Source organism: Clarias gariepinus, chromosome 12 (genome assembly GCF_024256425.1).
Source record: "Clarias gariepinus isolate MV-2021 ecotype Netherlands chromosome 12, CGAR_prim_01v2, whole genome shotgun sequence".
Lineage (NCBI taxonomy): Eukaryota > Metazoa > Chordata > Actinopteri > Siluriformes > Clariidae > Clarias > Clarias gariepinus.
Window position 1 is genome coordinate 5,309,476 of NC_071111.1, and position 15,621 is coordinate 5,325,096.

The 15,621-nt window shown below is 42.5% G+C and overlaps 3 gene segments (V, D, J or C); 2 read left to right on the plus strand and 1 right to left on the minus strand.

Moving 5' to 3' along the window:
* LOC128534699 (Ig kappa chain V region K29-213-like) lies at window positions 1–476 on the plus strand. The segment is given in 2 exon segments: window positions 1–49; window positions 148–476. Coding segments are annotated over 2 exon segments (378 nt in total).
* Window positions 477–9,329: 8,853 nt separating this feature from the next.
* On the minus strand, window positions 9,330–10,527 carry LOC128534700 (immunoglobulin kappa constant-like). The segment is given in 2 exon segments: window positions 9,330–9,646; window positions 10,515–10,527. Coding segments are annotated over 2 exon segments (330 nt in total).
* On the plus strand, window positions 10,501–11,220 carry LOC128534598 (Ig kappa chain V region K29-213-like). The segment is given in 2 exon segments: window positions 10,501–10,574; window positions 10,673–11,220. Coding segments are annotated over 2 exon segments (378 nt in total).
* Window positions 11,221–15,621: the final 4,401 nt, after the last annotated feature.

Below are 15,621 nucleotides of genomic sequence, written 5' to 3' on the forward strand. Positions count from 1 at the left end.
ATGACTTTGATCAGCGTCTTCATCTGCACACTGGCCCTCTGGACTCAAGGTGAGAGTTTAACATCAACTCACAGCCTCACACACTTCATTTCATACTAATTCTACAGCACTTTACAGCATAGAAACACAATCTATGTTTCTCTTCAGGATCCAGAGGTCAGGTGACTGTGACTCAGACTCCTTCAGTGCAAACTGTTGCTCCAGGAAACACCGTCACCATCAACTGTAGAACCAGCAGCAGTGTGTATAATAATAACTACCTCGCCTGGTACCTGCAGAAATCTGGAGAAGCTCCTAAACTCCTGATCTATGCTGCTACTAGCTTATACACAGGGACTCCAGCTCGTTTTAGTGGCAGTGGATCTGGTACTGACTTCACTCTGACCATCAGAGGAGTCCAGACTGAAGATGCAGGAGATTACTACTGTCAGAGTTGGCATTATATCAGTGGTAGCTGGGTGTACACACAGTGTTAGAGCGTGGTACAAAAACCTGGGTGAGTGAGAGAGCACAGAGAAGCACTGCTGCAGCTGGGAGCGACTGCAGGTGCTGAGGGGGAGGATACAGCACAATCACACACACTGTGGACGAGAGACAACACACCACACTAACTCACTAATTAACTCACTACCTTTCTCAGCTGTGGACAAGCACACCACTTGTGGTCATTTTTTATTAACTGTTTAATTATCATGTTTATCCTTTTCTAAAGTGTTTATTATCTTTATTGCCTGTTTTATATAATTATTCACACTAGCTCTCAGTCACAGCATGGTCTATGCAGTCTGCCATACTAAGGAGAGAGCAGTTACTTCCCAAAATCAGTCATGAAAGGTCTTTTAGCAACAAACACATCTAATAACATTATGTCTTCTTAAACAACACTTTGTCTACTTAATAACTGTTTATAAGCAATTACAGTGAAGGTGCTGGTGTGATGAATACCAGCATGGCCGTGACACCTTTAGTACCCGGGCAGCGCACTTGTGTCTGCGAGAACATCACATCACCTGATATACATCACAACAGCATGGTCTAGAGAGTGATATTACTTAAGTAAATAGAGCTTCATTATAGAGTTGGGACCGGTTTCTCGATAACGCACACTCTTCGCGCGCTAAGAAATCTCCTAAGATATACCTTACGTAAAGTGATAACTTTTCTAAGTGTTTTTCTAGAACTGTCCCTTTTTAAGTCACTGCTTCTTACGTCTGACGTCACAAGGCACTGTCTACAGTGCAGGTACTGAATCTGTTCCTAGCTCTATCTATCTGTCACTGGATCACCAGCTTTCTGACAGACAGGCAGCAGCTAGTGAGACTGGGGAAATTCATGTCCAACAGCCACACCACCAATACTGGAGCCCCTCAGGGATGCGTTCTCTCCCCACTGCTCTTCTCCCTCTACACCAACGACTACACCTCTACAGACCCCACCGTCAAGCTCCTGAAATTTGCAGACGACACTACAATCATCAGCCTCATTCAGGACAGTGACGAGTCTGTATACCGAAGTCAGGTCGAGCAGCTGGCTGTCTGGTGCATTCACAACAAGCTGGAGCTGAACATGCTCGAAACAGTGAAGATGATTGTGGACTTTAGGAGGAACCCACCTGCACTTCCCCCACTCACCATCATGAACAGCACTGTGACAGCAGTGGAGTCATGCCGGTTCTTGGGCACGACCATCTCTCAGGACCTGAAGTGGGACATTCACATTGACTCTATTGTTAAAAAGGCCCATCAGAGGTTGTATTTCCTTCGCCAGCTGAAGAAATTCAATCTCCCACAGGAGCTGCTCACACAGTACTACTCAGCCGTCATTAAATCCGTTCTGTGCACTTCAATAACAGTCTGGTTTGGCTCAGCTACGAAAACGGATATCAGAAGACTACAAAGGATGATTCGGACTGCTGAAAGAATTATTGGCACTGCCCTGCCCACGTCGCAAGAACTGTATACATCCAGAGTAAGGAAAAGGGCTCGGAATATCACTTTGGACCCCTCACATCCAAGCCACCTTTATTTGAACTTTTGCCGTCGGGTCGCCGCTATAGAGCACAAAACACTAGGACAGTCAGGCACAAAAACAGTTTTTTTCCCCAGGCAATCTCCCTCATGAACAGTTAAACATCATTCTAACTGTCAATAAATATATGTGCAGTATTGTGTACAGTACCACAGTGCAATATACTGTATAATACCACAGATTTCAGATATTTATACAGATATACTTTTAAACTTATTTAAAAGTATCTTACACTCTACTCCATTTGATGTCAACCCTTTTTTTTTCCTTTTTTTGTGTAGTGCTGTTTTGTCTTATCATTTGTTTTTTGTTCTGGAAGCTCTGTCACTAAAACAAATTCCTTGTACGTGCAAGCGTACTTGGCAATAAATCTCTTTTTGATTTTGATTCTGATTCTGAATTAGCTGACATTTTCAGATGTCAAGTAGATATCTAGGGTTACATTGTTACAAAAATTGTTATTGAATCTTTCACAGAGAAACATCATTATTTTAGACTAATAACGATTAATAAATAAATCCACCTTAGATCCAGAAGTACTTGCGAACTACAGACCCATTTCTAACCTCCCGTTCCTTTCAAAAGTACTGGAAAAAGTAATTGCTGCACAGCTTCAGTCTCATCTAAAACAAAATAATTTGTTTGAGAAATTCCAGTCTGGTTTCCGCCCCTGCCACAGCGTGGAAACAGCTCTGGTTAGAGTCACGAATGACCTGCTGATGACGGCTGATGCTTGGACTTGTCTTCGGCCTTTGATACTGTTGATCACAACATTCTCCTTCACAGATTACGTCACACTGTTAGACTCTCTGACTCTGTTTACAACTAGTTCTCATCCTATCTTATTGAAAGAACGGAACATGTTGCCCTGGGAGATTCTAAATCCGCTGTACACAATGTCACCTGTGGTGTTCCTCAGGGCTCTGTGCTCGGTCCCATTTTGTTTATATTGTATTTGCTTCCCCTGGGCTGTATCATCAGGTATGGTATTTTATTTCATTGCTATGCTGATGATACTCAGCTCTACCTCAGGATAAATTCAATCTCCTCGTCTACTCTGCCATCATCCACTTTGACCATCTGTTTGGAGGAGATAAAGTCATGAATGAAGCAAAATTTCCTGCAGCTGAACAGCTCTAAGACTGAAGCTATTTTAGTAGGCACCCAATACCAGGTTAGGTCATCTAACATCACCAGTATTACCTTTTCTGGTCAGGATATCCCATTGTCAACATCCGTTATAAACCTTGGGGTTAAAATGGACTCTCATTTGACGTATGGGGCTCATGTCAAACATCTGTGTAAAACATCTTATTTCCACCTCAGGAATATAGCAAAACTGCATCCAGCACTCACGTTTGCTGATGCAGAAAAGTTAGTCCATGCGTTTGTCTCCTCCAGGCTGGACTTCTGCAATGCACTTCTCATTGGGACTACTGACAAACCCTTCAAAAGCTGCAGTATATTCAGAACAGTGCTGCTAGGCTCCTGATGAGAGGGCGTAAATACGACCATATTACGCCCATTCTTAAATCTCTTCACTGGCTCCCTGTTTCATGTAGAATTGATTACAAGGTTGCCCTTCTTACCCACCAGTGTATTTATGGGGATGCCCCTCCCTACCTCAAAGAACTTATTTCCTCACATACGTCCACACGCAACCTCCGCTCTGCATCAGTACATCTTTTGAAAACTCCTAAGACTAAACTTCATACCATGGGAGATCGAGCTTTTTGCTCAGCTGCACCCAGACTGTGGAATGCTCTCCCTGAGTATCTGAGGACGCCACAGACTGTTGATGCTTTTAAATCTGGTCTTAAAACTTATCTTTTTATTAGAGCTTTCGGGTCGAATTAATTTTGTAGCACTTTGAGATTTGTTTAAAATATAAAGTACATTATAAATATAATGTATTATTTAGCAACTTTGCACAGCTATTGAAGAGAAGTGGACCAACATTCCACTGCCCACAATCAACAACCTGATCAACTCTATGCGACGGAGATGTGTTGCACTGCGTGAGGCAAATGGTGGTGACATCTGTGGCATTGTGCTGTGCGATCACACTGCACATTTCAGAGTGGCCTTTTATTGTGGACAGTCTAAGGCACATCAATTTCATGCTATCTAATCAGCACCTTAATATGACACACCTGTGAGGTGGGATGAATTATCTCGGCAAAGGAGAAGTGCTCACCAACACAGATTTAGACAGATTTGTGAACAATATTTGAGAGTAATGGGTCTTTTGTGTTCTCCCTCACTGGATCCATAAATCTCCTCTTTGGTCTTCCTCTAGACCTCCTGCCTGGCAGTTCCAACCTCAGCATCCTTCTACCAATATATTCACAATCTCTCCTCTGAACATCTTCAAACCACCTCAATCTGGCCTCTCTGACTTTATCTCCAAAGCATCTAACGTGGGTTGTCCCTCTGATAAACTCATTCTTGATCCCATCCATCCTTGTCACTCCCAAAGAGAACCTCAACATCTTCAGCTCTGCTACCTCCAACTCTGCCTCGTGTTTTTTCTTCAGCGCCGCTGTCTCTAAGCCGTAGAGCATTGCTGGTCTCACCACTGTCCTGTACACCTTTCCTTTCATTCTCGCTGATACTCTTTTATCGCACAACCCACCTGACACTTTTCTCCACTTATTCCAACCTGCCCGCCTCTTAACCTCCTTTGAACACTCTCTGTTGCTCTGGACCGTTGACCCTAAGTACTTAAAATCCTGCACCTTCTTTACCTCTGCTCCCTGTAGCCTCACCGATCCTCTTGAGTCCCTCTCATTTACACACATGTATTTTGTCTTGCTGCAGCTAACCTTCATTCCTCTGCTTTCCAGAGCATACCTCCACCTCTCCAAATTTTCCTCCACCTGTTCCCTGCTCTCGCTACAAAGCACAATGTCATCTGCAAACATCATAGTCCATGGAGGCTCCTGTCTTACCTCATCTGTCATCCTGTCCATCACCAGAGCAAACAAAAAGGGGCTTAGAGCCGATCCTTTCTGCAGACCCACCTCCACCTTGAACTCATCTGTCACACCTACAGCACATCTCACCACTGCCTTACAGCTCTCATACATGTCCTGCACCACTCTAACATACCATCCGCCACTCCAGACCTTCTCATACAATACCACAGCTCCTCTCTTGGCACCCTGTCATACGCTTTCTCTAAATCTACAAAGACACAATGCAACTCCCTGTTACCTTCTCTGTACTTCTCCGCCAGCATCCTCAAAGCAAATACTGCATCTGATGTACTCTTTCTAGGCATAAAACCATATTGCTGCTCACAAATGCTCACGTCTGCCCTTAACCTAGCTTCCACTACTCTTTCCCACAGCTTCATTGTCTGGCTCATTAGCTTTATACTTCTATAATTGCCACAGCTTTGCACATCTCCCTTGTTTTTAAAAATTGGCACCAATACACTTCTCCTCCATTCCTCTGGAATCCTCTCACTCTCCATGATCTTGTTAAACAAACTAGTCAGAAACTCTACTGTCACCTCTCCTAAGCACTTCCATACCTCCACAGGTATGTCATCAGGACCAACAGCCTTTTTACTCTTCATCCTCTTCAACGCCCTTCTCACCTCACTTCTACTAATATTTGCTTTTTCCTGTTCCACAACAGTCACCTCTTCTACTCTTTGTTCCCTTTCGTTTTCCTCATTCATCAACTCCTTAAAGGGGTCATACAGCACTACATGCACTATTTTAAGCTGTTTGGACTAAACTGTGTGTTAGGAGAGTGCGTACACAACCACTCTACGATGATAAGGAGCCGCCCAGTGGTTTTCTTTTCGTTTATTACAGTAACATCCCCCTTCTGAAATCAGGCCAATCACAAATGCCTGTCGATGTGACGCCAAACCGACAGAGGCCGCTCCTACACAAGTTGATTGACACTGGTGTTTTAGCAAAGACCCGCCCCGAGTGAGAAGAAGCTGTCGGCCATTGTTTTTCGCAGCTGGAGCAAAATGTTGCCTAAGCGAGTGTTGGGCCTCCTGGACCCAACAAGAGTGTGTACAGTTGTTGGGTGTAATAGCGAACACAGCAGTCGTCATTCACTACCTAGGGTTAGTGACCTAGGGTACCTACCTAGGTTTAGGTATCTGAGCCACTGAGGAGGCAGTGGCTGAATTTAGTTTTTAAAGCTAACGTCCCCGCTGATTTACCTAAATGCGTTCATGTTTGCGATAATCATTTTTCACCAGACTGCTTTATAAATGCGGGTCAATATAAAGCAGGTTTTACTAGGAAGCTGCTCCTAAAAATGGATCTGTACTAACGCTTCGTGTTCCTGCTTCATCTTCACCAAGCTCAGTGAGTGTGATTTATTTTACTCTGTGCAGATCGCCTTTTCTAATAATCACGATGAATGCGGAGTGTAAGTTAACTTATACTCTAATAGAACATGGTTATGGCTTCTTCTCTGTGTATATCCGTCTCTATATGATTCCTAATCGCCCGTTTATAATAAACAATGCATTAAGGTGATTGTCTAGTTGCAAACTGTGTACGTAGTCGGAAAACTATATTATGCTTACCTTTGTAACGTTAGATGGTTTATAACGATGTCTGTCGAAGATTAAGAAGTCATGTAAACACATCAGTAAACACATCGCGTCCGTATTTCTCTCGGTAAGTCTCTCCGCTTTTTGTTGTTGTTGCTTGCAGCAGCGCAACAGCCCGTTAATTCATGCCCATGCAGTGATGAGAGACAAATCGAGTCGATGCATGTTCATTCTTTTAATTTCTGCGTTGTCAGGCGATATTACAAACTTCCGCGTAGGTTCCGTACTTAAATCAAACCAAAAACGACTGAAGAAAACAGGCTCAGGCTCTATATTACAGCGTTTTCCAGTTTGGACTGCATTACCCACAAAGCATTGCCCGCACTGGACTACACTTCCGTGGCTATACCCCACGTGTCACGCCCCACAGAACTGGGGGGGGGGGGGGCTCAGCAGAGGTCATGAGCATTTAAATTTGCATGTACTGAAACAGGTTGCTGAGAACAGAGCTAGTTTTTACCAGGTAAAAGTAGTGTTTTTTTTACACAATCCTTTTAAATTTTTAATTAACGTATAATACAAACTTTTCATTAGGACCCTAAAGATCATATTAACATTTAATGAAAAATATGATGTGTAGGACCTTTAAAGTACTCCTTCCATCTTCCCATCACCCTCCTGGCATCTGTCAGTACATTTCCATCTCTATCTTTAATCACTAACCTGCTGCACATCCTTTCTATCTCTATCTCTCTGCCTTGCCAACCTGTACAGATCCACCTCTCCCTCCTTACTGTCTAGCCTAGCATACAAGTCCTCATATGCTCTTTGTTTGGCCTTTGCCACCTCTACCTTCACCTTACTCTGCATCTCCCTGTACTCCTGTCTACTCTCTTCAGTCCTCTCAGTGTCCCACTTCTTCTTAGCTAGCCTCTTTGCCTGTATACACTCCTGGACTTTCTCATTCCACCACCAAGTCTCCTTGTCCACTTTCCCCTTACCTGATGATACACCAAGTACCCTTCTACCTGTCTCCCTGATCACATTGGCTGTAGTTGTCCAGTCAACTAAAAGCACCTCCTGACCACCCATAGTCTTTCTCAACTCCTCCCTAAAGACTACACAACATTCTTCCTTTCTCAGCTTCCACCACTTTGTCCTCCGCTCTGCCTTTGTCCTCTTCACCTGCCTCACCACCAGGGTTATTTTACACACCAACATTCTGTGTTGTCTGGCGTCCAATCTCCCCTACCAACACTTTGCAGTCACTGATCTCTTTCAGATTACAACGTCGACACAGTATATCCACCTTCCTTCCCTGCATCATATCAACCAACTCTCTTCCCCTCCCTGTCATGGTCCCAACATTCAATGTCCCTACTATCACTCCTAAACTCTTACCTTTCCTCTTCTCTTTCTGCTTTTGAACACGCTTTCCTCCTCTCCTTCTTTGACCAACAGTAGCCCAATTTCCACCGGCACCCTGTAGGTCAACAACATCAGGGGCGGTCGTTGTTAACCCGGGCCACGACCGATCCGGTATGGGATTTATATTTGGGATTCGCATCATTGATTTGGCAAATGTTTTATGTTGGAAGCCCTTCCTGACACAACCCTTTGCATTCATCCAGACATGGGACTGGCACAAGAAGACACTGGATTGCGCCCCCTCCCCCCCATGTTTAGCACATAAAAATTGGGAGCAAAAATAAAATGTTGCGTTTATATATATTTTTTTAGTGTACAATATATTGAAGTTAATTGGCCAGAGAGTAGTGGTAGAACTGCTGTGCTTCCAGTTAATTTAATTCTTGGAACTTTTCTCCAGTAGAACCTTGTAATTGTTAAGTCCACAGAATTAAACCAGATGAGGGGTGCTGTGTTGGAAAAAATTGATAATAGTTAGTTTAATTTAGAGAGTATTGTCATTTAGATAACTAAGTATTTATAGTGGTAAGTCTATCCAATGTTGAACATCATCCTCTATTGTTTTAAAGAGTGAACTGATGTTAACCTAAACATCTCTGACAGGCTGCAGGAAGATGTATTTTAGTTGATTGAGTATTGTAAAATATTAGAGAGAATGCATTAATGAGTTTAATCATTTCATGTAATGATCTTCCTTTAATACATATTTTAAAAGTTGACTAGATGAAACCAATCAGGATCGCATCAAAATGAATTAGTATGAAGCCAAAATTTGCTTACACACTCCCGAGGACAAGGAGGGTGTATGATGTCATATATAGTCGTTATAGTTCATATAGAGATGGATAAATGTTCATGAAGAGATGGTATAAATGTACGACACTGGAATTATACCCTTTAATGTGTCAGATATCAATAAAAGTCTGAGTTTTCAAACGTGATAAAGATGAAAGAAGAATAATAGTCTACATATTAATCCTGTCTTAAGGAGAGAGCAGTGAGGTGTAAGTGAGATTTGCATGAACAGGACTGAATAGTTTCATTTCTCCCAGAATAGAACAGAAACTTCACCAGATGTTCAACTTCCTTCAGTCAAACTCACTGAAGCACAACACACAGCACTGAATCTACAGCTAATCCCACTCTCTCATCACACTGATCATCACTATTAACTCCAATAAAAGAACAGACAACGTCCAAAACTCAGCTTTATATCAGCAAAAACTACAGAAAGAGCAACAGGACAGTGAAGAGAGTAAAGACAGAAATGTCAGCATTGTGTAGAATTGAAACTCTATTGTAGATGATCATAAGCAGCTCTATGTTAAACTCTATCTTGGATCCACTAGTCTTCACACTGACTCTTTCTGAACGTGACTGGATGATTGACGTTGTTATGGGAGACCTTACAGCTGAACTCCTCCCCCTTTTCCCAGAGGTCTTTGCTGAGGCTCAGGGTGCTGCTGCGGCTGTAACGGCTGTTCTTCTCTTCTTCTGCGCTGGTCAGAACCCCGTTCTTCACCTCTGAGCCGTCCACTGTCCAGCTCACCAGCGCCCCCTGTGGAGAGTAGCCAGACAGCAGGCAGAGCAGCGAGGCCGATCCCTCAGACAGCTGCAGAGGGGACGGAGGGAGCAGAGACACAGAGGGAGCTGTGGGACCCGCTAGGGAAGAGAAACACATATACATTATGAATATCATATACACGTCATTTACACATAATTATAATATATGTTTGTATCGTTGTGGAACTGACTGATCTTACAGAGTAATTAAGTTTAAAAAAGAGTAATTGAGTTTCATTGAGTATTTTATTATTTAACATTAGTTTCAGTGAAGAGACAAAACACACATGTTCCACAGTGTCATTTATCTGAGAAAAATTATTTTACATAACAAGTGTTATTACTTTATAGTTCAAACCTTCATCATATTTAACTGCAGCAAATACAAATGTAGCTGATTACAGAAATATTCATTGTTTAACACAAACACACAGCAGCTTTCATCTGGATTTTACATCAGCACACACTAACTATATTTATTAAATTTATTTTTAGTTAATTATTTAGTAATTATAGAGTAACTGAAGAGTTACTGCGTGTGGAATATATAGCCAGTGTTTAATTATTACATATTTAACATCAATAATTGAAATGTATTTCTCATCAGAGCAAAATAATGCACAATAAGCATTAATTATACAATTATAAACATGTATAATCTGTTTGTTTTAAGCTGAATTATTTCCACAATTGGTAATTCTCTATATGGATTTGATTTAAAAGAAGAAAACACACTTACTGTTGATGATGACTTTGGAGCCTCCACCAAAAGTCCTCCACAGTGATACATTCTAATGAACCCATCGTACAAAAACCTCCACACACACACACACACACACACACACACACACACACACACACACACACACACTTTGCATTTGCAGCCCATGCTTCAGTGCTCTGTGAGTGTTTATAGCCCTGTGACTTTAACACTTCATGACTGAGAGCTGCTGCTCAGCAACTTCACCCACAGCAACCATGACTTTGATCAGCGTCTTCATCTGCACACTGGCCCTCTGGACTCAAGGTGAGAGTTTAACATCAACTCACAGCCTCACACACTTCATTTCATACTAATTCTACAGCACTTTACAGCATAGAAACACAATCTATGTTTCTCTTCAGGATCCAGAGGTCAGGTGACTGTTACTCAGACTCCTTCAGTGCAAACTGTCGCTCCAGGAAACACCGTCACCATCAACTGTAGAACCAGCAACAGTGTGCATAATAATGACCAGCTCGCCTGGTACCTGCGGAAATCTGGAGAAGCTCCTAAACTCCTGATCTACTATACTAGTATCTTACAGTCAGGGACTCCAGCTCGTTTCAGTGGCAGTGGATCTGGTACTGACTTCACTCTGACCATCAGAGGAGTCCAGACTGAAGATGCAGGAGATTACTATTGTCAGAGTGTACATCAAATTAGTAGTAACTGGGTGTTCACACAGTGTTAGAGCGTGGTACAAAAACCTGGGTGAGTGAGAGAGCACAGAGAAGCACTGCTGCAGCTGGGAGCGACTGCAGGTGCTGAGGGGGAGGATGTGATACAGCACAATCACACACACACACACACACACACACACACACACACACACGCACACACACACACACGCACACACATCAAATTAAAATGTTATTTTCACATACACAGTCATACACAGTACGATATGCAGTGAAATCCTTAAACGACCTCCCGTGACCTTAAAATGTAAAAACCCTTAACAAGAAATAAATAGAACAAATATAAAAAACTTAATTATATATAAGAAATATATATAAAAAAAAAGTATCTATACAATGAGAGAAATATGAAAATTAATTTAAATGGAAATAAGTGGAAATGACCAGGAAGTGAGCAAACATGCATGTGTGTGTAGATTTCCATGGTACATAACTGTCCATAATCTGCAATGTGCAAAAGTGAAAGTGTGCATGAGTGTCTATTACTGTGTAGTGTGCAAAAATGCAGAGAGATTTAGTCCTGTAAACATCTGTGAGAATGATGAGAGTGGACAACCACAAACTTCCTGATCATTCCAGAATCGGCACAGATTAATTTAGTGGTAATAGGGTTTAAAAGGGAACATAATGTGTGTGTTTACGCGTGTGTTTATGTATTTGTGTGTGTGTATGTGTGTGTGTGTGTGTGTGTGTGTGTGTGTGTGTGTGTGTGTTTATGTGTGTGTTTATGTGTGTGGTTATATGTGTGTGTGGGTGTGTGTGTGGTTATGTGTGTGTGGTTATGTGTGTGTGTGTGTGTGTGTTTATGTGTGTGTTTATGTGTGTGTGTGTGTGTGTGTGTGTGTGTGTGGTGATACACTCCGCTCTATCACTCTCCTGCAGTCTGGTGTTTAGTGACTGGCTGCAGGTTTAACGTTTTGCAGTTATTTCTGTGTTGTGTGTCTTGTCCTGTCTTTTCTGCCTAACTGTAGTTTTTGTGTTCCATCAGTTGCCAGTAGTTGTATTTTTTCCTCTTCCAGTTGTGTATCAGGACAGATCTTGGGCACAGGGAAACTGTTCTTGGTGGTGTCTGTGGGGACGTCGGGTTTTATACTCGTCTGTGTTTTGTTTATCAGAGCCGAGTGCAGTGTTTCTCTCTGTGGTGTCGGTGTGTTCAGGACTGACCTGTTTGAGTGAGACTGTGGTGTGTCGTTGCTCTGGGAGGGTGTAAGGCCCACTCCTGTCTCAGGCTACTTGATATTTTCCGCATTGCTGCTGCTGTTTCCTGACCGAGTCATCCTGTGCTTCACGCTGGAGCTCGTACACCCAAGTGGGATGGGTTACATGGGGCTGGTGAATTTCCCAGTTTTGAGTTTCATTTGCATGTTTACTAGGTTTTTCTTAGTCAGGAACACCATCGCTGTGTTGTTTATCCGGGATGCAGCGTACATACTCTCACACTTCACCGGCTCTCCTACCACTAGTAGCACCTCCTCTACCTGTACACTGTCCTCCAGAACACATCTGACTCTATCCTGGAGGGACAAAGTCTCCCCACCGTCCTCAGAGGCCATGGTGCCCCGCTCACTATCACTTTTATCTTTTTTAGTAATAAACTAATGTGGGGGAAAACAAAACATATATATATATATATATATATATATATATATATATATATATATATATATATATATATATAGATGCAGACATACACTATTTACATTTTTTTATATATATATAAAAACACCCACTCAACCCCCCACCCCACTTCCCTACTATTAACAAGTCTTTTTTTTTTTTAGATTTTTTGTCCATTCATTTACAGTTTTATTTACAGTTTGTGGTTTGGTTTCAGCTTTTGTCCATTTTTTTCTCCTTCTTTCTGAGTGACGATTTGTTTGTTTTTTACCTGTTGTCTCAGTCTTTTTCAGTTCTACCTGTTTCCTCTCTGTTTTGGACAGCTGTAGGAATAGGTTCACCTGCTCGTCCATGCCTGCAGGTGTGTGTGCGGTGCTGCACTCGGCCTCCTCACTCTTCTGCACCGCGGTGCTCTGAGTCTGACTGCGCGTTTTCCGCTTATTTGTCAATTCTATACCGGACGTCTCCTCTCGTTTTCTCCACGGTTTTGTTGTGTTGTCTGTGTTGTCTTAGGGTGTCTGTAGTGGTGCGTTGGTCTGCGGCTGCTGTGTTTTGGTGCAGACGTTGGGGGCGTGGTCACTGTCAGCACTGAACACTGTACACTGTACAGTGTGTACAGTGGTACCGGTGTTGAGTTCAGCGCTGAGCGCAGGGTGTGTCTCAGTGCTGCTGTTGTGTTCAGTACCCACCGCAGGCATGGACTCCTCGGTGCTCCCCCGCGGGCTGTCATTACGCTGCTGCCGCTATTTCCTGGCCGTGTCACCCCGCGAGCTCCCCGGCTGCACCGCTCTGTGCGGGCAGCTCAGCCTTTTGTGACCGACTTCCCCGCACTCGAAACACCTCAGCCGCTCCGTGGTGGCGAAGACGATGTAGCTGTTGTTCCCGTTTTTAACTTTAAAATTAACGTTTAGTGGGCCCTCCTGATCATTTAAAATCATTAGGACTTGTCTTCGGAAAGACAGGGCATGCTTCACGCTCGAGCTTTTACACCCGAGCAGGATGGGTTTCATAGGGCCGGTGAACTTCCCAAAGTGCGCCAGTTCCCTCAGTATCTGCTCGTCCTTAATGACTGGAGGGGCGTTGGAGATTACCACAAGTGTTGCAGGCACAGACAGAGGGGTGACCTGGACCATGACATCTCTCACTCGTATCCCGTTTTTTGTTGCCGTTGTCTGGAGTGTTTTTTAGTCAGGAAGACCACCACTGCTTTATTCATCCAGGAGGCAGAGTAGATGTTCTGGCACCCGATCTGCTCCCCCATCGCTAGCAGAACTTCCTCCAGCAGTACACCGTCTTTCACAACACACCTGACGCCATTCTGGAGAGACAAAGTCTCTTCTCCAGCCTCAGAGGCCATGGTGCCTCTCTCTCTCTCTCTCTCTCTCACTATAATCTTTTAACTTATGTTTTTTAACTAATAACATAAACCAAAAATAAATAAATAAATAAACTCGACAGTATGTTGCAAAAACTTGGCAGGACGCCAGACAGCCTTCCGCACACTCACTCACACCCAGCGCATGTGCAGAGAGAGAGAGAGAGAGAGAGAGAGAGAGAGAGAGATCGGAAATACTATTTTGTGTGCCTGAAAAAAATTGTCTCAAAATGCCAACTTTGAGAAAGATCAATCTGACAGAGTTTGTCCGCACACACACACACACACACACACACACACACACACACACACACACTAGCTGACAGTAATGCATTTACGGTATCATTATTCACACTTCACCAATATTACTTTCTGTGAACAAACCATTTTCTAATATCCATGACACTGACACACCATCACTTTTTTATTTCTATTTCATCTTAAGTAAAATGTATTTCGGGCATCATGAGGGTTCACTGTGACCCTAAACCTCCAAGGTCAAACTTTCGAGCCCCTGGTTAGGGGACCATATAAATGTTCTAACCCTAACCTTAACCCTAGACCAGTGGTTCTCAAACATTTTCTGTCATTCCCCACTTAAGGCGGTGAGCGAATTTTCAAGCCCCACTTGTCAACAAAATGATAACGAAAACGGCCAAGTGTACTATTTATTGAAAAATAAATTTCTAAACCAGTAAGATCAAATAACACCAAGTTCAAAACAGATAAAATACACGTGCAATTGTTATAACAGGCTTACTTCGTCACTTATCTAGAGCTTTCTTTCAAAAAAGGTAAGTGGCTTATTAACGTGACTGGGGTGTGTTGTCTTTAACTGTCTTTCTACTTCGTTGGGTCTCGTTCTGTCTGCTGCCAGCGTTTTAAGACACAAAACACACACGGGTCTCTCCTCTGCCCTCACCATCCCCACCATGAATCCGAGTGCAACATAGGCTTCATCATGTTTTCCTTTCGGCTGGATTTTTGGTTGATTAGGCTGTTGGTGCTGAATCACCTGCTTATTTGTGGTCCATGTAACAAATGTATCCATTGATGTTATTATGCTCACTACATACAGTTCGCTACTGTGTTATGGTCTAAAATACCCCCGACCTAGGCGATGGATTGCCCACCTAAATTCATAGGTTTATGGTTTACAAATTATAACAAATGAATTCAATTATAAAGTAAGCAATATAAAAAAAAGGTTGTATAGGGGGCAAAATATATAAATTATATATATTTTTTCATATACCACATGTGTATTTTTATATTGCTTATTTTATAATAAAAATCATTTTCTGTAATTTTTCACCACAAACAATATTTATTTAGTGTAATTTGTGATAAATAATTTGTTATTTGTACATTGACAAACCCCTGCAAAATAAATGTGCAATTAAAATAATCACTTTGGGGGATTTGTATTAATCGTCTCGACGGCTGTCACGTGCCTAGGGTTAATTATAATAGTAATAATATATTCGATAATAATAAACCTTTGAATGTATGTCCTAATATAATATTTAATAGAGATTATGTAGGGGGGGGGGGAGCAATCCGTGGCAGGGGGGCATTTTAGCGCATAACACCTGTTTGTGTCCGCGGTAAAGTTAGTTTG